The sequence below is a fragment of the Mastigoproctus giganteus genome, chromosome 2 (genome assembly GCF_048544385.1).
Source record: "Mastigoproctus giganteus isolate SK-2022 chromosome 2, ASM4854438v1, whole genome shotgun sequence".
Classification (NCBI taxonomy): Eukaryota; Metazoa; Arthropoda; class Arachnida; order Uropygi; family Thelyphonidae; genus Mastigoproctus; species Mastigoproctus giganteus.
The window spans coordinates 242,461,680-242,487,986 of NC_143576.1; the positions used below are offsets into that span (position 1 = coordinate 242,461,680).

The 26,307-nt window shown below is 44.1% G+C and overlaps 2 protein-coding genes across 2 annotated transcripts in view; both read right to left on the reverse strand.

Moving 5' to 3' along the window:
- The window catches only part of LOC150090315 (immunomodulatory peroxidase-like), a 196,393-nt gene that overhangs the window by 113,258 nt on the left and 56,828 nt on the right, over positions 1-26,307 (reverse strand). The gene's annotated exons all lie outside the window — the stretch shown is intronic.
- LOC150090316 (immunomodulatory peroxidase-like) overlaps positions 14,939-26,307 on the reverse strand; it is a 49,310-nt gene continuing 37,941 nt past the window's right edge. The window contains exons 14-15 of the mRNA XM_090390260.1: positions 19,614-19,687; positions 14,939-15,050 (exon numbers count right to left, since the gene is read on the reverse strand). Of these exons, the coding sequence (XP_090246386.1) occupies positions 19,633-19,687 (55 nt within the window). The 3' untranslated portion in view covers positions 14,939-15,050; positions 19,614-19,632. The remainder of the gene's footprint in view (positions 15,051-19,613; positions 19,688-26,307) is intronic.

Here is a 26,307-nt window from a genome sequence, read left to right on the forward strand (position 1 = left end):
GATGGAGGTCAATGAATGTTGATTAGCCCTCTATGTGTCATGGGCGGTAGATCTGGTGAATCTGTAAGCCAAGGAAGTATTTCCACATCGCGTAGACGCCGTCAGTATATGAGAGACATTTTTGGACAGGCATTATCCTGCTGAAAACTAGCGTTGGGGATTGAACGTACAAATGGGGAGCAGCACTGGTCTCAGAACAGTTTCAACATAATGTCTTTCCATGAATGTGCCATCCATCCGTGATGATCACATAAGAACGGCTATTGCGACTGATGGCGCCCCATCCCATCATTTCAAGTGTTGACCCAGTATTCAGCTTACTTACACAGGCTGGATTACTTCTGTCATCGACTGGTCTCCAAATGCACATACGGACGTCACTGGATTCCAAGCAGAAACTTGATTCGTCACTGAAGACAACACGCTACCATTCTTGTCCCAATGCATCTCTCTCTCTGCAGTACTGTAGACACTAATAATGATGGCATGGCGTGAAATGCAGACGAGACAATGAACGGACTACAAAAATGCAGCCGCACTTCTCGTTCTCGTCTGCTAAAGGCCTCTTCAATGGGAGCAGTTTTTCGCCTATCTCAGGTGGATGGAGTCGTCTTCTCCGTCAGTTATGTGGGTTTTTCATTCCGCACAACATGCAAATCGGCTCGTAAACACGCTTCCACAGATATAATCCACAATTTGAAGTAAGTCGCTGATGCTCCGAAAACGTAACAATAATAACAATTAACTGCAGATGCTGCTTACAAACAGAGGTGACGTTACTGTGTTGTTGGAAATCTAGCGAATTCTTTCATTTTGTCTGCCGCCAGTTAGCGAATCAGTCGATGGTGATCCCCCCAGATGTCACCAGAGCCCACACAGTTAGGGATTTGCTGTGTTGACCAACCAGCTTCTGATAACCAATGATCCGACACCTTTCAAAGCCCGTCAGCTGTATACAGGTTGTCTCAAAAATATTGGTACAAACGTTTAGGGGAGGTAGGTAACACATAAGGGAATGTGAATCGCAGAGGAACTCATAACCGGAAACGTCATGGGAAAGTAGCAGCAGAGGCACAAGAAGCAGAAATGACACAGGACAGTAATTAGTGGCAAACATTTATTTGACATAATATTAACAATGGAGTACGAGATGGATGCATTTCATGATGTTACAACAGATGCTCGAAGGTTCCACCCTGAGTCGCGATGCATGCGTGAGACCGACGCAGCATGGATTGGCGGTCGAACACACCTGGAGTTTCTTTGACAGTAGCAGCAGCGCAGACGAGTCTCACCACGAGATCCATTTCCGTCTCTACAGGCGATTCATACACGATAGATTTGAGGGGCCCCCACAGAAAGAAATCAAGGTAAATCAGGTGAGCGTGGGGGCCAGGCAACGGGTCCACCACGGCCAATCCATCGACGCCAAAAACGCCTGTTCAAATGGTCACGAACACACCTTCCATAATGGGCAGGCGCCCCGTCATGTTGAAACCAAATGTTGCGTCTCACATTTGCGGGAACATCGTCAAGTAACCCTGGTAGAACTTGTTCAAGAAAGATCCGATATTTAGCAGAGTTCATGCGGGATTGTTACAGGTATGGGCCGACTAAGCAGTCACCGACCATACCTGCCCACACATTTATTGCGAAGCGATGTTGTGCCGCATGGGCGCGCACACCGTGTGGGTCCTCTGCTAATCCATACTCTAGGTGCATGTCTGCCAGCTCACAGTTCGTATATCGATGGATGCTCTTCGTGCGGCGACTACTGCTTGAATGAGTAAACCAGAAATTTTCCCTCTCGCGAACTAATGAACAGCGCCGTGTACCGAGTTATGGTGACGTTTCCGGTTATGGGTTCCTATGCGAATCACATTCCTTTAGATGTTACCTACCTCCCCTAAACGTTTGTACCTATATTTTTGAGACACCCAGTATAATCGCCTACCCCGTGTTAAAGGCATTGCACACTCTTAGACGGTCATTATTTTTTTTATTATTATTAACCTCATTTTAGTTCCACAACAATGGACACCCCCGGAACAGCCTAGAAGGGTGTACATTACGCAAATTCGAGTTGATTACATTGACTGGAATTACAAGAAATGAAAACACATCGAAAATATAAAACAAAGCAACTCAAGAAATAATAAATTAATAATAAAAAACGGTGAATCCAGCGAATTCTTTCCACATAATGATTATTGTTCATGTTTATAGACTTCTTTTAGGGTGTCCTGTCTATAGCGCTTAGAGCTGCAGAAAGATGAGACATCAATTTGCAAGGAGTTATACATTCCGAACGTATTCGCCGGAAACACTGATCTAGGGTATGAGGTATGAGGTATGGTATGAGGTATATTGAGGGTCTAGCGGCTCCTGGGATTTCTCCGATCTCCGCGAATGTTCTACGTATCGGTGACAGTACCCTATCAAAGCCAGAGATTTAGAAGTGTGTGGGTCATGAGTAGTGTTATATGTTGTGCCCATTGTTTATCCGGCTTATTGGCCGCCAGGCTCCTAATGGGACCCATCGTTGCCCATACCTCGCCACGTGGAGGCTAGCCGGGTGTTACCATTGAGTCAATTGTACTCTGGCAGGTCCTGCCACTTACCTTCCTGGGATTTTAGTGGCTAGGACCTAAAATAAAATTGGAACGACCGCGGTTGATTTTAATTCACTTACATTAAAGCGCTAATATGGGGTTTGACGCTGAAGGCCTGTTTCTGAACTGCCTAAAAGGTTGGGCGAAATTTTTTTGGTGTATTTTAAATTTGGACGTGTAGGGCTATACACTGTGCAAGAGAAAGAGCTGGGAGGGGAGAGTGAAGGCTGGGGGGTGAAATAGGAAGAAGAGGGTCGATAGGGTTGGTGACCCCCAATTATTCAGTGAGGCATGCCCATGCCCCACCAGAGGGAAGGAATGGTGTGGCAGGGAAGAGAGGAGACAGCAAGCCGTCACCTCCCTCCCCTGCTGGGTGTGGGAGTAAAAGAATTGCACTGCACAAGAGAGTACAGAGCCTTGAGCCAATATGGCTCCGTTGAGGCAGAAACTTGGAGTTTCTCTATCTTCGTCGGTCTTCTGTCATTGGTAGCGTTTGGTATCCAGATTTGTCCTACAGCTATGAACACTGGTCAGGTCCGTTGTTAGTCTGTTAGCAATGGCTGTGGTTCTCTTCATCATGGGAAGATCCGCATCTCCATGGGGTTATTCTTGCGATCGCTGGTTTTAGATGATTAGTAGTGAGCAGATTCCTGAGGGAGGTTCTCCTTGAGTTCTCTCCACGCGTGTTCTGTGTCTCTTTTTATTTATTTATTTATTTTATTTTATTATTTTTTATTTTTATCTTCTGTAGATGGCTATCAGTGTTTTACGCCTACCAAATAGTTTTTGGGCATATTCCTTTAGTTCCCTGTATTCCTCTAGTGAGTCCAATAGATGTGATTCCAAGTTCTTGGGGAGGTAGTGTATTGCAGTGATCAGTCTGCACCTGAGGTCCTCATAATGGGTGCAATCATACATAATGTGCTCCCAGCACTCAAGCTCTCCGCAGGCACAGCTCGGATCCACCTCAATCCCCAGCGCTGCTAGCTTGGCTTTAAAGGCCCCGTGACCAGTCAATAAATAGGTGGTGTATAAGCCAGGTTGAAACCAAGTTGGGGGACTGGGGTACATCCTGTCGATGTTCGGAATGAATTTCCTGGTGATATTTCCCTTATTTCAGTTGGCCCAGCGCTCCTGCCAAACTTGCATCAGATGTTTTTGCAGTCTTGTCTTTTCATTTTTTTTGTGGTGCATTAACGTCCACAGTATAGCCATGGTGTGTACAAGGTATTCCTTTCTCTATGTGGTAGTTCATTCCCCTGCGCGTGATCTCTAAGTCAAGGGGGAGAGCTCCGGCCAAGACCTGCAGTGCGTGGGTACTGGTTGTCCTACAAGCACGTGTAACTGTCAGTAGGATGGTTCTTTGCGTTGCATCAAGGATGCGTCGGTTTGCTACAGTTGCTGTTTTGGGAAACCATATTGCTGAGGCGTAAGTGATGATGGGTAGGAAGGTTGTTTTATAAAACAATGACAGGGTGCGTTGGTTTAACCCCCAGTCCCGCCTGGCGATCCTAGCCACCAATCCAGAGTATCTTTTAATTTTGGCTCTGATATACGTTAGATGGTGTTTAAAGGTAAGATTACCATCCAGTATAACCCCTAAATATTTTAACTGGGTCACTAATTTTATTGTGGTAGGTCCCACCTTTATTTGTGGCGGTCTACGTATATCAAGCTTGCCTTTTAGCAGGATGGAGGACGTCTTTGTTGTTGATATCGTCAGGCAGTGGGTTCTGGTCCAGTTTTGCAATATCAGCATTGCCTGATTGGCCTTTTCCTCTAGCTGGACCCTGCTATCTGCAGCAATGGTGAGGACCAAATCATCAGCAAAGGCCTGGGAGCGCACATCACCGAGGTGCAAAGCCAAGAACTCGTCCAGAACCATATTCCACAGGAGCGGCCCCAGAACAGAACCCTGGGGACAGCCCCTGCGGACATCACGATTCACTCTACCATAAGGTGCTTCCACGATGATGCGTCTCTCGGAGAGATATGACCTAATTATCGAGTATAAGTTGATCGGCACTTGTGCCTGCCTTAGTCTTGCCAGTACGCTCGGCCACCAAATGGTGTGGAACGCCCCAGCGAAGTCAACGGAGATGACTAGAAGATATTTATTATTGCAGTTTGCTGCTGATTCCGATAGGCTACGCAAAGCTTCCACAGTAGACGAACCCTGCTTGAATCCGTATTGCGATGTCTCTGTGAGTTTCGCTGCCTGGTAATGCTGATTTATCCTTGTGCAGAGTAGTCTTTCTAGCAGTTTGCTTGCAACCGGCAGTAGGGCTATTGGCCGATAGGAGTTTGACAGGTGGGGTGGTTTGTTCGAATTTTTGGCGATTAATTTTACCTTTGCTGTCTTCCATTTTTTGGGGAAGATGCCCTTAGCCAAGCAGCTGTTATATAGGTGTAAGAGGAAGTCTGGAACGATCTCCACGGTCTTCTTAATAATTTCGGGTTCTAAGTAGTCCAGGCCTGGACATTTATTGTTTCTTATCTGGGTTGCCATTTGTTGTAGTTCATCCCGTGTGAAGGGTGGCTCCTGGGTGTCTGTTGAGTAAGCTTCATTATCTTGACAGATGATAAGTTGCTCTGGCAGTGTTGGCTCTATTGGTTCCGGGAAGATGGCATCCAGTATATTGCTTATAGATTGTTGCCACGTGGTGGTATAATCACCTTGTGGTGTCTGGGTGGTTGAAATGACTTCCCCCCTGGGAAGTTTGTTCGTCACTATCTTGTATACCACTCCTCAGGGTTCGGTGTTCCCTGTTGTGCTAACAAAAGTCTCCCAGGCCTTGCGTTTGCTCTTAACGATCGCATTTGTGTAGCTGTTTCTGGCTTCTCTATATCTTTGCCTTAAAACTTCAACCTCATGGGCCGGCCATGTGCGCCTTGCCCGTTGGAATTGTTTTCTTCTTTTAATTGTTTCCCGTCTGAGCTGTTGAATTTCCAGGGTCCACCAGGGGACAGCCCCCCGGATCGGGCTTCTTCTTTTTATTGCTGCATTGCTGGCTTCTGTTATTATCTTGGTTACTTTAGTTTGGGTTTTATTGGGTTCCTCGAGCTGATTTGGCTCAGTTAGATGTTGGGCCGTTGCTGGTATTAGGATTTCCTTAAAACGTTCCCAATTTGCTTTGCGAATGGCATAGCGGCTTTGTATTTGCTTGGATATTGGGGCTCTGTCAAGTGACCTTGCTATCTGATAGGTAATCACTCTGTGATCGGACGTTGTCCACGAATCCCGAACAAGCCAATCCTTTATATAGCCTGCGACGTTCCTAGTGGACAGCGTGACGTCGATTGTGGCCTCCCACAGTGTGTTACAGAACGTGGGCAGTTGGTGCGGCCTATTTAGTACCACGATCGGGGAGTTGGAAAGGTATTCATCTAGTATTTGCCCGTTCCGAGTTCCGCTTCTGTCCGGAGTCAGGCTGTGCCAGGTGGGGGATCGGCAATTGACATCTCCCCCTATGATTATTTTCTGGTCCGGGAGCATGTCTACTAAAGCTTGAAGGTATTGTGTAGCTGGGGTAATGTCCTCCCCCGGTCTACAGTACAGTGCTACTATGTAGAACTGGCCTAGCGACGTCAATACGTGGGCACAAGCTGCCCATGACGAGCATAGTTGTTTAACTTTCGTGACTGTGTAGTCTGGCCGCCCAAGGGGTATCTTCCTCTTCGTGTACTATCTTATATGTGATTGGGTATCCACACACCCGTTTAGAGTGGGTGTACGGCTCCTGGAGTATGAGAATGTCTGCATTGATTTCGTCAGCTTTTATCCTTAGCTGTTCTGCCATTGCTCTGGCTCTTTGCGCATTTTGTTGGATGATCTCTATTTTGGATGTATTATATTTCTTATTGTTTGTCTCCATAGTCGGTTCTCTTTTGGTATTGACCCTTTGCTTTGATATAGACTGGGCAGTTTGGATCTCTGATCGAATGTGTGTATTCCATTTTGGCTGCTTTACAATTGGCACAGGTTGGATCCTGTTCCATGTTGGGGCAAGTTTTGTACTCATGGCCCTTGACAGAGCAATGGCCGCAAGTAGGCGTTGTCTGAGTACAGGTGTGGGTTGTGTGTCCGAACTTGCAGCACCGAAAGCATTTCGGCACTGCTGCATGCTCCCGGAACCGGTGGGATCCCCATTCTATATATATTCTGTTGCAGTTTTTCAGCTGTTGCCATGCAGATGGGTCTAGTTCAACTACCCAGTTCCTATTGGTTGAATACCTTGGTGTTACCGTGCATTTTTTTTGTGCTTCCTGGGCTAAATTCCTTAGATTTCTGGTGACAATTTCAGTTGCTAGTTGTTCAGGCGTTACGTCTTTGTCTACATTAAATATTATAATTGAAGGCCCACGCTCTTTTGGCGGCTCCGCTGTTAGCCCTAACTTGACAAGTTTTGGGTTTTCCATTATTGCCTGTATATCTTCCTTATTTTCTGTTTCTATTATTAGTCCTGTGCTTCTTGTTTTTCTTATTGTTTTAATTCTAGTTGTCCTCAAGTCATCTTTCATCTCTTTCATAAATTTAACCTTTAGTTCTTCGCTGGATTGGACATTTTCAGTGTTTTCCAGGGTTGTCGGTCTGAGAACCACCAAGTTTGGTGTTTTCAAGAGTGGTGGCCTTTTTTCTTGTTGCCCTTCTTCGTTTGGTTGTAACTGGTTTGAGCCATTCCTCAGCGCCTGGGCATATGTGGGGGCACGCTGTTGCATTTGATTTGCCCCACATTGTTCGTAGATTTGTATCTTCACGTTTGCCTTTTCATTTTCTAAGAAGGTCTCTATCAGCATGGCTTCCATCTTACTGAAAATGTTTGCAATCTGCGATCTAATACCTGTTGTAATTCTGTTTGATGGTTCTTTGAAAATATTCTCTAATGCCGTCTTCAAGGCTAGAGATTTTTCATACACTGTGCCTTCAGGCAAGGTAGGATCCAGGGGAACTTCTGGTGGTTTCTCTTCTCCGGTGTCCTTTGTAGATGGCATACTCTCTGGTTGGTCCCTTGCTTCAGTTTGGGAACGTGTTCCCCGCTCTATTTTTGTACCAGTCGACTTTTTATTTTTTCCCTCCATTCTCTTTAGATTTCGGATAAACGGCGTTTACGGTTAATCGGGAGTGTATTATTTTTGGTCAGCTTGTGGCTGTTAAGAGCAGCAAAACGCTACCAGCTACAAGTCCGTAGCCCTTTTGGTTCTCGTACAGTTCACTGTTTAGGTCACTGGGGGGGGGGGGGGAATAAATGGATGTGAAAAGATGCTCCTATAAAAACAGGAGTACTGAAACGGTACAGTTTGGTTGAGTTGTGGTGACGCCGATCACAAAAACTATAGTTATTTCGGTGCGGGCATTGCATGTTTTGCAGGGAAGATTGTGGACAAAGCGTTGCACTGCACCGGGTTCATTCCGAGGTTCGAGAGTTTGTTGTCATTCGCCTGACATCGCCAGATGTCAGGCGAATCCATTTGGCGGCATAGAAGTTGTGCCGAGGTGTGCAGATTCCTTTCTTTGATGATGGTTTCCCAGAGTTTCGTGCCAAGGTTTGCATAGAGCTCCTATAGATGGTAAAAGGGTAGCCCATCTCCCTGTTTAGCCATCTCATGAGCCAATATTTAACCCCAAGAAATCTCTTTAGTTGAGTGGAGGAGGCTCCTGACCAGAGTACCGAAGCGTAGAGCGGTATAGGTGTCAAATTCCTTCGGATGTATTCCAAAAGGAATCCTCGAAGCATAAGACCGACCAACTGTTGCCGATTTACCCAGAGCGCCGCAAGCGTTTTTAGCCTGGCCACTTTGAGGTGATCTATGAAAGTAAGCCCGTCATTCGACTTCAATCCCAAATCATTGTGTGGGTGTGAACCTTTTTTAATGGCGGTCCCAATTATTGTGAGCATAATTTCATTAAAATAAATAAATAAATTTTCTGTTTATATTCCGGGACGACCAAACGGTGAGAGGAGTTCACAAAATAGACAGAATACAAGAAAAAGAACCGTATTCAGCAGTCACGGGCTTGAACCCCGGTCACTCAAGGCACGTGTAATCCTGAAGTTCGAACAGTACTATCTGATTTTCATAGACGATTGCCTCAACTTTTGCTGGATCGTCGGATGTGACCAGCATTTTAAGACCAGTGTATGAAATGAAGTGTGGGTGCTGCGCAAGGAAGGGCTCTAATGCTGCGGCATAAAGCCATGATGAAAGAACTTTCCCTTGTGGAATGCCGACAAAGGGCGTGGTGGTCCTCTCCAACCTGTAGTATGGTCATATTTAATAAAAATTGCATGTTGATGAGAAGTTGATGTAGGATATCAAGAAGGTTGCCTTCGATTCTGAAATAACGCTTCAAATTTTTAACTAACTCTGCTGTGCTGAGTGTATCGAAAGGTGCTTGTATGTCCAGGAATACGATTTCAAGTTGTTTCTTAGAGTTTAGGGCTTTTTGGATTGTCCAGCTGGTTATTAATAGATTTGACAGCGTAGACTTCCTAGGAATAGCAGTATGAAGATGCTGTGGTTGTTCATTTAAGCAGTGATCGACTAAGATGGCCTGTATCGTTTTTTCAAACACTTTTTGTAGTCCACAGGAAACAGATATTGCTCTGTAGCCGTGGGGGACTTTCGATTTGTTAATTTTTGGAACTGGTAATGCATGATAGACATTTCAAATTGTCCGTGTGATACCAGTCTCGAGGACACCTTTGAAGATATAATGTATCAGGTCATTCATATACACACTGTACATTATGAGAATAGAGTGGTAATCCATTGGGACCAACTGTAGATTTATTGGAAAGGCTGCTGTTTATTGCTTTCATAATCATTTCCCTTGAGATCTTAACATGCGCAAGCCCAGTCCTAGCCTTATCTGTGATGGCCGCTGCAGGGACGGGCAGATGATGTTCCTGGTCAGGGTGGAAGGGTTGAATGTGCCCACAGTTTTATGGTTTCTTTATCCATTTACACCTGACGCCCACGTGTGGAAACTATGCGCTTGGAATGCCTAGGCCTTCTCTCGATATACGAGTGCTTACGATGTGCCTTCTTCCGAACGCGCAGGAAATTCGCTCTTTGTTTGTTATAAGGTATGATCTAGCATGGAACCATACGTTTTCCAGGTTCTGTAGGCTTTTTTGCTTTAGGTAAAAGCTGTTTCGTTTCGGAGTTGAACCACCACTATTGGTGCGTCGAAGACAGCAACTGCTTTCTTCGACCCACCAATGAGAGCAGTGTGACTCAATTCATTAGAAATGGCATTAATTGCCTCTCCCACTGGTTTGAAGCAGAGATTATTCCAATTAAATGCTTTAAGTTCAGTAAGGATAACATTTCGCTTGACTAGATCGGTTGAAAATTTAGTTACTGTACGCACCAGGTCCGCGGATTTGGTCCCACCGACGGAGGTTGCAGGTGTCTGTGTAATTTAAAACACTATTGGAAGGATCCGACACAACTTTGGAGTTATAGGCACTGGTTTGTATTTGTTCAAAATTGTGGTAGACGCTGTCCAGGACTTCATTCCCCCCTTTCCGGTGGTGTATTAAGTGGATTAAGCCCCCAGGTCCGCAAGGTATTTTCATTCTGTTGCCTTGCATCCTTGTACCTTGGCAGAGGCAGATTTAAATCCCCTAAAATGGCAGTTTGGAGATCGGGGCGAAGATTAACAGATATCCATGACATAAGGTCCTCTCTGATTGATGGGGCTGTGTCCTGGAGGGAGATACACAAGACAGATTTGGATCCTTTTTATTTTTGCTGAAAATCGCAGTAATTGCTTAATAGTTGGAGTTTTACTGCTATACACATGTATCTGCCTGAAAGAGGTCTTTTAGAAAATGGCAACACCACCTCCTCTCTTATCCTTCCTGGAGTTTGCAATAGTGATAATGAGTGGACGAGGGGAGCATTCCAAGGTGTTTCCCCTCATCAACCAAGTTTCCGAGATGTAAATGAAAATCAATGTCTTCCTGTAGGAACAGGGCTGGCAAGGTATGTAGCTTGTTAACAAGGCTCCTAACATTTTTTTAAAAAAATGTTACTGATGTTTTGGTTACATCCATTTGTCTCTTGTTAATTGATTGCTATTGGTGTACACCAGGAGGCCTTTGGTTGGTACCTTTTATTGTTTTAGTGAATGGATTAATTAAAACACCCATCCGCCATACTGCTGGGTCCTCTCTGATGCGCCCTCATGAATATGCGCTCGAGGGCAGGGCAAGACAAAACAAACGAGGAACATGATGGGTATTTGGTTTTGATGGCTCTAACAGCTACTTTTATGCCAAGCTCTATGTAGAGGAAGCTTTTGATAGCAGTTGCTTGGGGAGTCGGTGCCAGCCTAGTGATGAACAGCTTGGCACTGGAAGTCACTGCTGTAATGTTGTAGGTTTTGAAAACTGGCTTGAGCCGGAGTTTCCATGGAATTTTCCGTCTGTTGACGCTTAGCAGTTAAATTAAGGGCGTTCATTCCCTTGGACTTGACATGGTGCATGTGGAAGACTTAATGCTGGGGGATTGTCAGCATTTGTGCTAGCAACTGCTGTCTGAATGGCTTGTGCACGGCAACCTGGAGATCATGTACTGCTCTCCTAGCGGGGGAGGAGAGGCTTGAGTTAGATTCTCTGCAGTAACAGCACAAGGCTGTTCCAAGTTCTGTGGAAGGGATAGTTGTTAAATAGGAACTGAGAAATTGGTCTCCCTGTGGATGCATAATGAGCGAGGGGGGAACAGAGGTGCCCGTTTGGGTGGCATATGGGCACTGTGGTTTTGCTGGTTCTCTATAGGTTGGATAGTGGGGCTTGTTAGACCCGCTCTGTTGTCAAGTTGTCTGTCATGAGGTTCCACCTCTGCAGTTCTCTCCGAATCAACTTTGTGTTTATACACTGGTGTGCAAAATTTAAGGACCAGTCAAGTTTTCACCTGAAGCTTCTCATAGGAGTGGCCTGGATATGGGAAAAGCCTACCAAAGGAACGACGTGAGGTAAAGAAATGATGAAGGAAAGAACATCGAGACACAACGGAAACAAAACGGTACAGAGGGACTCTATTCAAAATTGGCCGTATAGCACTGACTGACATGATACAGATGCATCACTGCCAAAGATGGAACAAAGGAAAGAGGTGGTCCTCAGTAGGAGATATGGCAACCCCTAATGTCGATGCAAGCTTTGCACCGCCTGTCCATACTTAAAACAATGTTGTTGATAAGTTCTTGCGGTAACATCGTCCATTCCTCTGTCATCGCCATCTTCAGCTGTTGAACATTTTGTGGTGGGTGTGAATGTGCCGCTAGGCATCTTCCCAGAGCGTCCCATATGTGTTCGATGGGATTTAGATCGGTCGGGAGAAGCGGGCAGGCCAATCGTACGAGCAATGTCCTCACTTTCCAAAAGCATATCAACAGCTGCAGTGCGATGGAGACTGGCGTTATCATCCATAAACACGAACTCTGGGCCAATGGAACCAATGGAACAGACGCACATGGGGAAGGATTACCTTAGTAGAGTAGCGTGCACTGGGTACAGCACCGCCTTCCACTATCTAGAGTTGTGTACGTGCAATCAAGATAACGCCTCCTCAGCCGAGAACACCTCGACCGCCATATCGATCCCTTTCAGTGACGTTTGCGGGATGATACCGTGTGCCAACCTCTCCGCAGATTACCTGACGTCCAGAATCGCTGCTGAGACTGAATCTACTCTCATCAGTAAAGAGTATCTTAAGTAAAGATTTTGTGGTTGTAACCTTTAGAAATAGTGTTGGCCCTTAAGTTTTGCACACTAGTGTATATAATGAATTACATACAACAAATATACAATATAAATTGGCAATTTCGGGGGCTGCGGCACCGGAGATATCACTGGGTTCTCCACGGTTATGGCCACCCCTAATGTCGATGCAGACTTTGCTCCACCTGTCCATACTTAGAACAACGTTGTTGATAAGTTTTTATTTATTTATTTATTAAATCTGTTTATTGCTCTGCCAAAGAGCCACCCCCTGGACAGCTAGAAGCTAGGGGGCTGATATTACACACAGAGGTTAAGACAGGGACATGTGCCTGGCGGTTACATGGGGCCCATGTATGCTTAACCCGACAGGTACAGAACTTAGTGTTTATTATTTTACATAATTAAAAGAATTAAAGGATATTATTTTCTGTAAATTGCTATAAATTACATAAGCATGAGGGAAATATACAAAATATAAAGAAATGAGGCAGTCCTTCACCGGTTGTTACACGTGGTATCTCTTCAATTCTTCAATCTTGAACGTGATAGTGCAGCCAGGCGTCTTTGGAGTAGTAGATTCTAAGTAAGAGAGGACCAGTGATGGCTTCACCTATCTTTAACGGGATGCATTGTGGTGGCATTTTCCTTCTGGTGGCGTCTCATAAGTGTATGTTTGCATATGTGTCCTTTAGCTTCTGACGTCTGTATGAATGCTGTTCGCAGAATCTATCCAGGTCGATGGCTAGATTGTTCATCAAATCTACCGTGTTTCCTGGGAACATGCGTCTCAATCCTTTCAGGTTGTTCAAGCTGATTGTGAGTGGGAGCCTTGGGTCCATTTGATTCCTTCCGGCAATGCGTGGAGTTTTTATTAAATCAGTGATGTCAGGGGTGTCGAGTCGTCTTGTGATTAGTCTGGCAAGTGTAAGAAGATTTGCTGCCACAATCTGTTGTTTCCATGGGGTGACTTCCAGATTTATGTAGAACTGAGCCCTAGAAATGGTGTATTGGTTGCCAGTCCGCCAGTTGAGCCATTTCAGGAGCCAGTATTCCAGGCTGAGGAACTTGTTGAAGTGTGTTGTGGGAGCAGAGGACCAAATGGTTGCGGCATAGAGAGGTATGGGATAGACACATCGGACAACATATTTCTTTACCAGTTCTTGCGGTAACATCGTCCATTCCTCTGTCAGCGCCATTTTCAGCTGGTGATCATTTTCTAGTGGGTGTGGACGTGCCGCTAGGCGTCTCCCCAGCGCGTCTCATATATGTTCGATGGCATTTAGATCGGTAGGGGGAAACGGGCAGGCCAATCCATACGAACAGTGTGCTCACTTTCCAAAACATATCACAGCTGCAGTGCGATAGGGTGTGGTGTTATCATCAATAAACACGAACTCTGAGCCAATGGCACTTCGGAGCAGACGCGTATGTGGAAGAATTACTTGGTTACAGTAGCGTCCACCGGTTACAGTACCTCCTTCCAGTAACTGGAGTTGTGTACGTCCATCCATGATAACGCCTCCCCAGACGAGAACACCTCGATCGCCTTATCGATCCCTTTCAGTGATGCTTGGGGTGATACCGTGTGCCATCCTCTTGCCAGTTTAGCTGACGTCCAGAATCGCTGCTGAGACTGAATCTACTCTCATCAGTAAAGAGTACCTTAAGTAAAGATTTTGTGGTTGTAACCTATAGAAATAGTGTTGGTCCTTAAGTTTTGCACACCAGTATATAACTTAACTAAGTTCCTGTGAAGATAGGATGTTGGTAATGGCCGGGGCATCACTTAGTTTAAAGAGTTCTGTTAGGTTAATCAGGTTCGTGAACACGAATGTCAACTCCTTATTTGTTTGCTTAACAGAAGTAGCTGATCTCTAAATTTCGCCAGATTCTTTTTCATCGGTAATTGTAATGAGGCTTAGAGCTGCAAGAGAACTCATTGGAGAGTTCTCCAATGATTGAGATGAAGAAAACTGGGGTGAAGTTACAAGGAGAAGGAAGTTTGTAATAATTTGAGTACAGACGTGCCATGTAAATCTTCAAAAAGTATTCTCATAATGCTGTGGTTGAATTTGTCATCGATAGATGGTGCCACGTCCCAAAATATTGGGAAGTGGCTTTGCATTTTCAGTCTCAATGATGCACCTTGGGAATGGCAATTCGTGGTCTAGTTGTAAAAGAAAATTTTATTGGTGTGTGTGTGTTTTTAAGTTGTCATTTAAAAATTAATTGTTCATTTTCCTATAAAGCAACTTCGAAATTTCTGCTTAATTGATATTAAGATTAAAGTAAGTCACAAAACACCTTAAAACATTATTTCTTTATTATTTTTAAATAGCACATATTTCATGCCTGTGTATTTTTATGAAAGTGCAACTAGGATAATTAGTGCTATAATATCGAACAAAAGTTTCGAAATACTGTACTAAAATCAAACTGAAAAGAAAGTGGTTAGGTATTTTCTACCTTCAACTTTTTATTCAGTTCGCTTAGCTATAAAACAAAATTATATTCGATTCGAATGTTTCCATTCAAGGTTTTTCTGAACTCTAAATGCTCCTTTGGATGTTCTCTAAATGTGCATTGATTGGCTGTATTGCATTTGTAGACAAATTCAGGGTCCATTGCTTCAAATTCCACCTTTCAATATCCATCTTATTTGGGAAAAGTGAGGGTCCTTTACATACGCATGGTCAAATGTGCACTGTAAAAGACAGAAAATTCTTTAATCAGTACAGTACAACTTGTTCATGAGATATACGAAGGAATGTTGGTAAGTATGGGCTCCAACATTGAAATTTAAAAACTGGATTTGTTATGGAAATGTAAATTAAAGCATTTGCAGAACACTATGATTAAAATTAGATGACACTTATCTGGTCGACCTTCTTTCAGATGTGACTGTGCAGGTGCTGTATTTTAACTACCCAATCGTATAAACACGTGTACCGAATAAGACATCCTATGGGCTAAGAAACCAATACAAATCGCTAAAGAAATCATGTCGCTGTTGGGCGAGGCAGCAATATTTGCAAAAATAATTTGTGTCGATTCCTTAACGAGGGGGGAAGCAACTGCCAGGATAAAGAACGGCCTGATTGCCCATAAACCTTAGTCACTAATGCTAATATTGCTAAATGCATCATTAGAATGTAACAGTCTCTTGGCTTCTTTGTCTTCTTGTCTGAATTCGGCTTTTCTCCAATTAAAGCGAGAAGAGCTGATGAATCAGTCGAGGATGGGAAAACTCCGGGATTGGATGGTTTGTGGCTCTTCTTTTTCGAGGTATAACAAAGGCATACACTGACGACTACTATGAAACTATCCTTCTAATATTGATCTGCAAATATAATATAAGACGATGTATGCACATGATGTTACATAGGATGATGCTGAGACCTCATTTATATATTTCGGCTCTTCTCACTCCTTTGGAGAGATCAGTTTTCGAATCCCTTCAGAAGCCGGGAAAATTCTTGATGGTCTCTTCAATTGAGTTAGCCAATATCAGACTTATCATGTACACTAACGAAATATAGCCTAAGATTTCAGTACGCCAGCAAACTAGCCCTCGTGGGTTGTTGTTGTTGTTGTTATTGTTCTTACAACAATAATAACATCAGCATCCTAGGCCAACTTAGGTCAAGTTTTTGGATCATCAGCAACTTAGGCCATATTGCTCCGTATAATATATCTGTAGATTTCGTGTGTTCGGTGGTCGATTTACTGTTTGCTGAACGAAAACCCCGAGTTTTCGGGAGATAATGTAGTGTTGATGTAATAGGATTTTAGGAGCATCATCGATTAAGGCCATATTGCGACGTGTATACTGTCTGTAAATTGCGTGTGTTTGTGGTCGATTTTCTGTTTCTTTTCTGGATGAAAAACCCGAGTTTCCGGGAATAAAAACCATGCTACCCTCTCCTGAAACTGCTAAGTTTCGTTTAATTTTTGATTAGATTTCATTTTTGTGAAAAGGGGCTAATAAAAATTCCTCGCGTTATTGAAGGTGATTTGACTTAAGGTCTTTTCCACCCGGTATGAAGAGGACTGTGATTATACCAACTGTGATTATACCACGACTGCACAGGTGGCAAGGCAACGAAGCGCATGTATGTACAGGTCATTATTTCACGTTAAGATGTCCTCTATGCTGAAACAATACACGAAGTTCAGAGATATAAGCTAACCTCGACTAAGGTGTGAAATAAACAGCTGAGAATTCCACATCGTGTTTGGGATTCGAACATGATGTGGATAAACTACGATCTTAACCGCTGTGTTAACTGCGAAGGCTGCTGAGTTCATTATTTTATCTATTATTTCAATACAGTATTATATACACTGAGTGATCACTGAATTACGACCACCTACTAATACTTCCTAGGTCTTTTGCACGCAGTACAGCAGCTATCCGATGTGGCATTGATTCAACAAGATGTCGGAAGCGTTCAGGAGGTATTGCCAACCAAGCTGTGTGTATAATGCACTCAGCAATGCAGGTATGGAGTTGATTGGTGTACCCAGACGCGTCATATGCCTTTCCATAATGTCCCACAAGTGCTCTATGGGATTGATATCGGGAGAATTCCGAGGCCAGTCGATATGCTGGAAGTCAGAACTGCGTTCCTCAAAGCATTTCTGCACAGCAAGTGCCCGATGGCTCGACGCATTGTGATCTTGGAAGATACCACCGCCATTCGGGAAAAAGTGTAACATAGCGGGGTGTACACAGTCATCACTGTGTACACCCCGATAGCGGACACCACTGATACGTTGTTCCACATGCAACAGGGGTCCAAGTTCCTGCCAGTGAAATATTCCCCACACCATACAACCGCCTCCACCGACCTGCACGTTTCATACCATGCATGACGGATCAAGAGCCTCATGTTGTTGACACGACCATCCACGGTGTGGAGTAAATAACGTTACTCATCCGTCCAGCACACCTTCCAGTCTTTTATCGTCCAACTTGGGCATGCTCTTTGCATCAGGCGAGTCTTTTTCGCCAATGAACCTTGGTTAGGAGAGGATGCAGTAGGAGTAGTCTGCTGGTATAGCCCATACGTGCGAGCGTGCGACGCATGTTAATGCCACATATTGTTTCGGATTGGCCCATGTTGTAGAGTGTTTAGTGACAAACGGCAGCAGGGGTTTCCCCCATCACCGCGTGCTATACATTGTGGGTGTGAAACAGAACACTGTCAATGCCAGAGGTTTAAAAGTGTATGGATTTTGTACATGTCTAGTGTCGTATACCGTTGTTCCTCTGGTCATTTAGCCGCTGGGCCCCTAATGGGACCCAACGTTGTTCACACTGCTTCATGGACAACGTTGACCAGGTAAACCACTATTACAGTTATTTACTCTGTCATGTCCTGCCACCTAATTTACTGAGATTTCAGTGGCTAAGACCTTAAAAATTAATAATAAAAATAAATAAATAAAATAATAAAAATAAATAAATAAAATAATAAAAATAAATAAATAAAATAATAATAATAATTAAAAAATAATAATAAAAAAAACCATTATATGTAGGGGTCAGCCAAAATTAGTACTATTTATGCGAATAGTTGTTATTAAGTTTTTCGGTGTAAGGCTCAAGCAATTTAACAATGGTTCAGACACTAGTAATTATAAGTAAGAGAGGGGTGGGGAGACTGAAGGCTGGGTAAGAGTATAAGTAAGAGAGGGGTGGGGAGACTGAAGGCTGGGTAAGAGTATAAGTAAGAGAGGGGCGGGGAGACTGAAGATGACCCCCAAATCAGTGGAGCAGGCCCATTCCCCACCAGAGGGAAGAGAGGGGAGGCGACAGGGGGAGCCCGGAAGCACCTCCCCCTCCCGCCCGGAGAGTGGAGGCAAAGGGCCACGCAAGGGAGCATGGCTAAGGAGAAAAAAAAAAAACACGGCAGGGAAGGAAAAAAAAAAAAAACTCCTCCCCCTGCCAGGGGTTTGGTAATTAAAAGTGAATAAGGTTAGAGCACCCTATTCAGATAGCCCAGTAGCATTTGGCAGCAGAGGTGCGATCTGTCCGGTTGTCCAAGTCTGATCCCAGCAGGGATCAGACCAATTATAAGGTCATTCGTGGGATAAATCCCATCCGTGCAGTCCGGTGTTTGGAGTCCATCTCTGGTTTGTCATGTCCGTGGTATTAATCTTGAGCAGGTCCCAAAAGAAAGTCTTGTATCTGGGTGAGGGCCAATTTGGTTGGGTCCAAGGATGGTTAGTTTTGTCGTGGTGCCTGTTCTTGATCCCTGTAGATAACAATAAGTGTCCTTCGGGTGAACAGTCCCTGGGCGAATTTTGTCAACTCCTTATACTCCTCTTGCGAGTCCAACAGGTTTAATTCCCTGTCGCGAGGGATGTAAGTCAGTTTTGTCGTCAGGAGGCAGCGGAGATCCTCAGTTTTCACAGTTGTACATTATGTGAGATCATGTCTCCACTTCCCCACAGACACAGTGGGGATCGTTTACTAATTTAAAACTGTTTAGTTTGGCATTCAGGGCCCCATGACCTGTTTAAAGATACGTAGTGTACAGTCCAGGGTGAAACCATGATGGTGTTTTTGGGTATAACCTTCCGACATTAGGCAGAAATTTCCTCGTTATTTCCCCTTTTGTGGGTTCTGACCACCTATCCTGCCAGATCTGCTGCATGTTGTATTGGGTAGTCAACTCTTCAACAGTACTGCGTCGTTCGACTGTATGAGTTGTCGGACACGGCACTTACCTCTAACATCAACCTTTCGCTGACCTTTGCAGTTTTTCCGTCGGGTCGTTGTTTTACCATTTTGACGCCAGTCTTGGTACACTTTAACTACGGCGGCTCTCGAACACGCCACCAGCTCAGTCTTTTGGGAAATCGAGGCACCAGCTCGTCGATCTCCGACAATCTGTCCTTTATCAAAGTTCGATAAATCCTTCCTTTTACCCATCACGCTCGGAATTTTACTACCTACTGAACCACTGACATCTTATCTATGCTACGTAGGTCGGCTAACTGTTGTTGTTGTTATTTGGTTTTTAGGAGTATTAGCAACTAAAGCCATATTGCTCCGGGAATATGCGGTGGTCATTCCCTGACCTTTCCGCATCCTCTGTATTTGGTGGTGACGGGCTTGAACCCCGGTCTAATCAAGAAGCGTGTGCTACGCACTGCTGCTCCTGCCCACCTGGCTACGGAGGCGCCGTAATTGAAGTCCGAAGTGTAGCTAATACCCTATGATAATGAGATACAGTATAAGAAAATGCAAATACCTTACCTGATAATTTATTTCCCATCTACCACACTCTTAAATCGATTGGGCGCATATCTTTGCAATTTATATAGGGATTGCTGTGGAAACGATAAAAATATAACCAATATAGTTAACCTTGTATATACTTTCATGAAGTGAACAAAAAAAAAAAACAATCACAATAAAGAGAATTTAAAGAAATACACTGTGCTGCCACTTTATTAGGTATACCTACCTAGTAGCGTCTTGAGCCTCCTTTAGCCTTCAGAACAGCCTGAATTCGTCTAGGCAAGGATTGAACAAGATGCTGAAAACGTAGTGCAGGAATGGAGTACCATGCAGACATCAGTGTGTCACGCAGTTTCTTGAGATTCGACGGAGGTGTAGCGAACAGCCCTTTCCAGCTCATCCCAAAGATGTTCAATGGGATTGAGATCCAGGGACAGAGCGGGCTACTGCAGCAAAAAAAAGTAATTGTCATGTTCCTGGATCCATTCCATAGTGATTCGGGCTTTGTGCACCGGCGCATAATTCTGCTGGAAGTAACCATCTGACTGAGGATAAACTGTCAGCATGAACGGATGAACTTGGTCAGCAACAATGTTTAGGTATGATGTGGCATTCAGACGTGAATCTATGGGTATCAATGGACCCAACATGTGCCAAGAAAACATTCTGCACAACATAACACTGCCCCCACCACCTTGCGCAGTAGTCGTCAGACATGACGGGTCCATGGATTCATGTTGTTTTCGCCAAATTCTTAGCCTTCCATTAACATGATGCACCAGGAACGTCGACTCGTCAGACCAAGCAACTGTTTTCCAATCCTCGATAGTTCAGTGCTAGTGTTGCTGTGCCCATAGGAGGCGTACTCTTTTGTTCTTCATTGATAACAAAGGTATGCGATGTGTTCGTCGTTGCAGCCCATTCCAGACAAAGTGCGAAAGTGGTGCGTTGCGATATTTTGTTCTGGGCACCAAGGTTGTATTCTGACGTGATGTGCGACATTGTGGCCCATCTGTTTACTAGCACAATTCTAGCCATTCTCTTATGACCTCTCTCATCAACAAGCGATTTTCTTCTACAGGAGTGCCATTGAGAGGATGTTTTCTGTTCGTTGCACCATTCTCGATACACCCTTGAAACTGTGGTGCGTGAAAAGTTCAGGAGAACTGCCGTTTCAGAGATGCTTTGTCCAGCACGTCTTGCACCTACTATCATGCCACGTTCGAAGTCCGTTAGATCACTCCTTTTCCCCATTCTTGCTACAGTTTGTACGGGTAGCTGATACTAGAAAGGTTGTTCTGCTGCATTTATATCCACAACTGTGGTCATGTGACTTGCAACGTTGTGGGACAAACCATTTGTGTGCACAGCAGGGGTGTACCTAATAAAGTGGCAGCACATATAGTATAGTGTATAGTGTGTTTAGGGTCTAACGGCACCAGGGGCTTCCCCTATCTCCGCGTAATGTACATTGTGGTGTGATACAGAACACTGTAGAGGCCAGAGGTTTATAAGTGTATGGATATTGTGGTAATGTAATGTTTTGTACCGTTGTTCAACTGGTCTTTTAGCCGTTGGGTCTCAAATGAGACCCACCGTTGCCCACACTATACCTCGTGGAGGCAGACCAGGTACACCAGTATTTTAGAGATTTACTATTTACTCTGGCAGGTCCTGCCACCTAATTTCCTGAGATTTCAGTGGCTAGGACCTAAAAAAAAAAGGAGTTTTTTTTCTTTTTTTTGTTTCCTTTTTTTAGTGTGGGGCTTGTGTAGTTTTGACAAGGGTCAAACGCTAGTCGCAAGATAACTAGAGAGGGAAGGGAGACTGAAGACTGGGGGATGAAAGACAGAAATATGGGGTCAATAGTGAAGATAACCCCAAAAGTCGGTGAGGCAGGCCCATGCCTCACCAGGTGAAGATAGGGGATGGCAGGGGGGAGGTACAGAGTAAACATCCCCTGCCAAGGGAAGGGAAAGAAAGTGAACCGAGTGAGGGTACCCGGTTCAGATCGCCTAATGATGTTTCGGCAGCAAACTGCATAATGTCTTTGTCAGGTCTTCGTATGCCATTCCTGGGACATGTTGTCCCGTCCGTGTGAGTGGTCAAGTCCAGATAATGACTCCAGTTTAAGCCAGTAGTCAAATCCAGGTTAAGTTAATGATTAGTTGTTCTTCAGATTGTAGCTGTAAGGTTTTTGTTTGGTTGACACATCTAAGGATCTTTATTATGGATGACGATTGGTTAGTTAGTGGGAAAATTCCTGCTAAGGTTGTGGGTATGTTCTTCTTCTAGTAAGAAGATCCTGCGCAAACTGCGTTAAGGCTTTATAATTGTCCTCGCTCTCCAGAAGATATTGTTCTTGGTTTATTGGCGAGAAACGTATTCTAGTTATTAAGAGGCAGCGGAGGTCTTCGTATAGTTGGCAGTGGTGCATGAGGTGCTCTCCCGTCTCTGGCTGTCCACAGTGGCAGAGAGGGGTGTCACTCAATCCGAAACTGGAGAGTTTTGCTCTTATTGCGCCGTGTCCCGTGAGTAGGTAAGATGTCAGCAGTCCCGGTGAAAACCAGTTTGGGCTTTTGGGAAAAACTAGTTGATTATCCGGTATGAATCTTCGGGTGACTTCCCCTTTTGTCGAAGTCGTCCAGCGGGTTTGCCAGGCCTGCTGTAGGTGGGTGAGAAGGCGTTTTTTCTCGAGTTTACGATCGTTCGCCGGATCAGTTGTGTAGTCTAGGCAGGTGATTGCTCTGCCTTTGGATAGTTGATAAAGCAACCCACAGCGGACGATCTCCAGGTCCAGGGGGGAGAGCGCCCAAGAGGACCTGGAGTGCGTGGGTGCTTACAGTACAGCAGGCTCTCGAGATTGTCAGTAGGACTGAACGTTGAATGGTCTCTAGCTTCCTTTTGTTTACTGCTGTTACCGCCTTGTGGAACCAGACTCCTGATGCGTATGTTATTGCTGGTAAGAAGACTGCCTTATAGAAGGGGGCTAGGGTCCTCTTCTTAAGCCCCCAGTCGCGACGAGTGACTCTAGCTATTAGTGCGGAGTATTTTTTGATTTTGCTTCGGAGGTAAGTAAGATGGAGTGTGAATGACAGATTTTTATCCAGCAGAATACCAAGATATTTACGTTCGGTGGAAAGCTTAATTGTTGTTTCCTGAATCTTTATCTGGGGAGGCCTTCTGATATTGAGGGAACCTTTAAGTAGAATGGAGCACGTTTTTGTTGGGGATATCTTTAAGTGGTTTTGGGTGGCCCAGTCTTGTAGGATATTTATAGCACGGTTTGCAGAGATCTCTAGTTGAGTTCTTGAGTCTGCCGCCAGCATCAGGATTAGGTCATCCGCGTAGGCCTGTGACCTCACATTACCAAGGTCGAGGTTTAGAAAGCTGTCGAGCACCACGTTCCAGAGAAGTGGGCCAAGTACTGAGCCTTGTGGGCATCCTCTATAGACTGGTCGTGTGGCTGAACAATACGGAGCACTGACGTTTACTGTTCTGTTTGCGAGATAGGTTTTTATACAATTGTACGAATTAGCTGGTAGTTTTGCTTTTCGGAGTCTGCCGAGGACGCTTGGCCACCAGAGGGAGTCAAACGGCCCGGCAAAATCCACTGAAATGACAAGGAAGTATTTATGGGTGGTAGTGGTAGCCGCTTTGACGATATTCTCTAAGGCGTCCACCGTGGAGCATCCCCATCTAAAGCCGTATTGGTTTTCAGAGTGAAGGCCAGCCTTGGAGTAATGAATTTCTATTCTGTTGCGTAGAAGATGTTCTAGGAGTTTGCTTAGTATGGATAGAAGAACGATGGGCCGGTATGACTCCTGAAGGTCTTGTGGTTTTGTCGGATTCTTGAGAATAAGCCTTAATTTTGCAGATCTCCATACTGCTGGGAAATGGCCTGCTTCAAGGCAATGGTTGAAGAGGTTTAAAATCTCATTTGGGATGGTTTCAACAGCCTTCTTTACGATCTCGGGCTCCAGCATATCTTCTCCTGGAGATTTCTTGTTTTTTATTTTTGCTGCAGCGTGTCCAGTTCTTCCTTGGTGAAGCTGTCTTCCACTTGGGCTGTGATGTATGTGCTGTTTTCCTCACATAGTAGTATTTGTTCTGGGGTGCTTGGTGGCGTGTGTTGATGGAACATGGCGTCAAGGATGTTATTTATAGATTCGGACCATGTCTTTGTATACGTGCCTTATGGCGTCTTGGTGGCTGGGATGACTTCGCCCCTGGGGAGTTTGTGTGTGTTTACTCTGTAGACCACTCCCCATGGAGCAGAATTTCCAACTGTGGTGACTAGGTGCTCCCAGGAGCGCTTCTTCCTTTGTTTAATCAGGGCTGTGTATTCATTTCTTGCCGTTCGGTACTGCTGCTTGAGATACTCTACTTCCGTTTTGGGCCATGTCCGTCTTGCGCGTTGAAAATTTTACCGTCGGGTGTAAGCCTCCCGTCGCAGTTGTTGGAGCTCTGGACACCACCAAGGTACGATTCCAAGAGAAGGTTTCTTTCTTTTAATAGAGTTAATTGAGCTTTCAGTGACTAGGCTTACTATTGCCTTTTGGTGCTGGTCTTCGTTCAGTCCAACTGTGCTAAGAGAGTGGGCGGCCACGATCAGTGAATCCTTAAATTGCTGCCAGTTTGCCTTGTCAATTGCAAATCTATATAGAGTTTGCCTTATAATTGGTTGTCGGCTTACTGATCGGTGCAGTTGAAAAGTTATTACACGGTGGTCCGAAGTGGTCCCGCTCTCTCTAACTGTCCAGGATGAAAGGTGTGCAACGGATCTTGTGGCGAAGGGTGATATCAATTGTGGCTTCCCACATTGTACTAGAGAAGGTCGGTAGGTTACTTGGTTGGTTGAGAATTGAGAAAGAACTGTTTGAGAGATATTCTTCCAGTCTTTGTCGTATAAGTCTGCATGCACTGGTTGAAGAATGGGATTTGTTGCCACAGAATCTTATAGAAACCCTTATATCGAGCATTGGTCATCGCTGTCAGTCTTGTTTAGCCGTTTGAGAAGATCATACACCTTACTGATGTCATGTGACCATACTTTCGAGCATCTTGTATCGACTTCTGTAATATGACCTTTTTGGTAATTCTTACACAATCCCTGTAAATGTCCCTTATATCTGTCCGCCGAAGTTTCTCGCTGTCTTCTTATTTCATTGTTATTCTTTAGTAAACAACTATACCAAATTTTGTCCTGCTTCATTGCAATCTGCACTAATTACAAGTCGTTTTCGTTTTCTACGTGTTCTGTTAATTTTGTCGAGCAGTGTAGTACAGAGTGAGAACGCAATGTTTCCTATCTATCGACTGCCCACTTATATTTTGATGGACAACGTAAGATAGAATTTTCGTTGCTAAAGTGAATGCCATTTTTAAACTCAGCATACGTGAGTTAGTAAAGGGAACATATACCAAATCCAAAAACTGAAAATCCAAACCCATATCCTAGTATAGAGCGATTAATAAATTATTGCATTAATAATTAAACCATTCGTCAACAAGGTTTTGCTAACATGGGTAAAATTAAGCATGTTTTGTTAATTTGTATGTGCTGATTACGAATATGACAGCAAAAAAAGTCAAAAAAGCACGTCACATTTTTTAGTAAAAATGCAAAATCTGTTTTAAAAAACCTAAAACAGTTTCAAATTCAACGAAATCGTCCAACATCGCACTCTCTATTTTTCCCTGTCGAATTAATTGTAACAAAAGAAACATATGTGTTGTTTAATGGTATGCTAATACTTCTTTTTACTTTTATGGCTCTGAGGAGTGGCCGTTCTGAGTCACCTCGAAGATTGTTATTTCTGCCTCACCAGTACCAAGGGGTTTTCAAGAAAAAATAAGGTTAAAATAAAATACCCCAACCTTCCGTCCGCAATAAGACCAGTGCCATACACACCGGAACTCTCTGTTCCTATTCCTCCACCTAGTTGTGAAGAAATCATTATTCCGGAAGAAGAGCAAGAGTCACTAGAGCCCATACCTGCTCCATCAACGTCTGCCGATCCTAGTTACAATCCTGAAAATGACAAAACACCACACTTAATTGAGCAAAGTGAACTTAATGATTTGTTGGGATTTAAATCTTTCAAAGCAACAGGCTGAGCTATTAGGATCTAGGTTGCAACAGTGGAATTTCTGGCAAAAACCACGAGGATTTCTGTGTTTAGAAACTGAAATGAAACGTTTGCTAGTTATTATCAAATGGAAGGCTCTCTTTGCGTCTGCAAAGATGTAAACGGATTGATGGATGAACTAGGGTTTGAACACAATCCTGAAGAATGGAAATTATTCATCGATTCTTCTAAACTCAGTTTAAAAGCAGTTTTGCTACACAATGGTAATATCAAACCGTCAGTCCCAGTGGCTCATTCAGTGGCTATGAAAGAAACCTATGATAGCATTTCATTGCTATTAATTGCTTTAAACTATAAGAAATATTGTTGGAAAATATGTTGTGATTTAAAATTAATCGCTTTGTTGCTTGGACTACAGGGTGGTTTTAGTAAGTATTATTGTTTCCTTTGTTCATGGGATAGTCGAGTTTAGAACATCATTATATATGAAGGAATGGCCCATCAGAGAAGAATACATTCCCGGGAAACTCATCATCAAATGCATGTCTTTAGTGAAACCTGAAATGGTGCTTCTCCCGCCTTTGTACATTAAGTTGGGTCTCATAAAAAATTTTGTA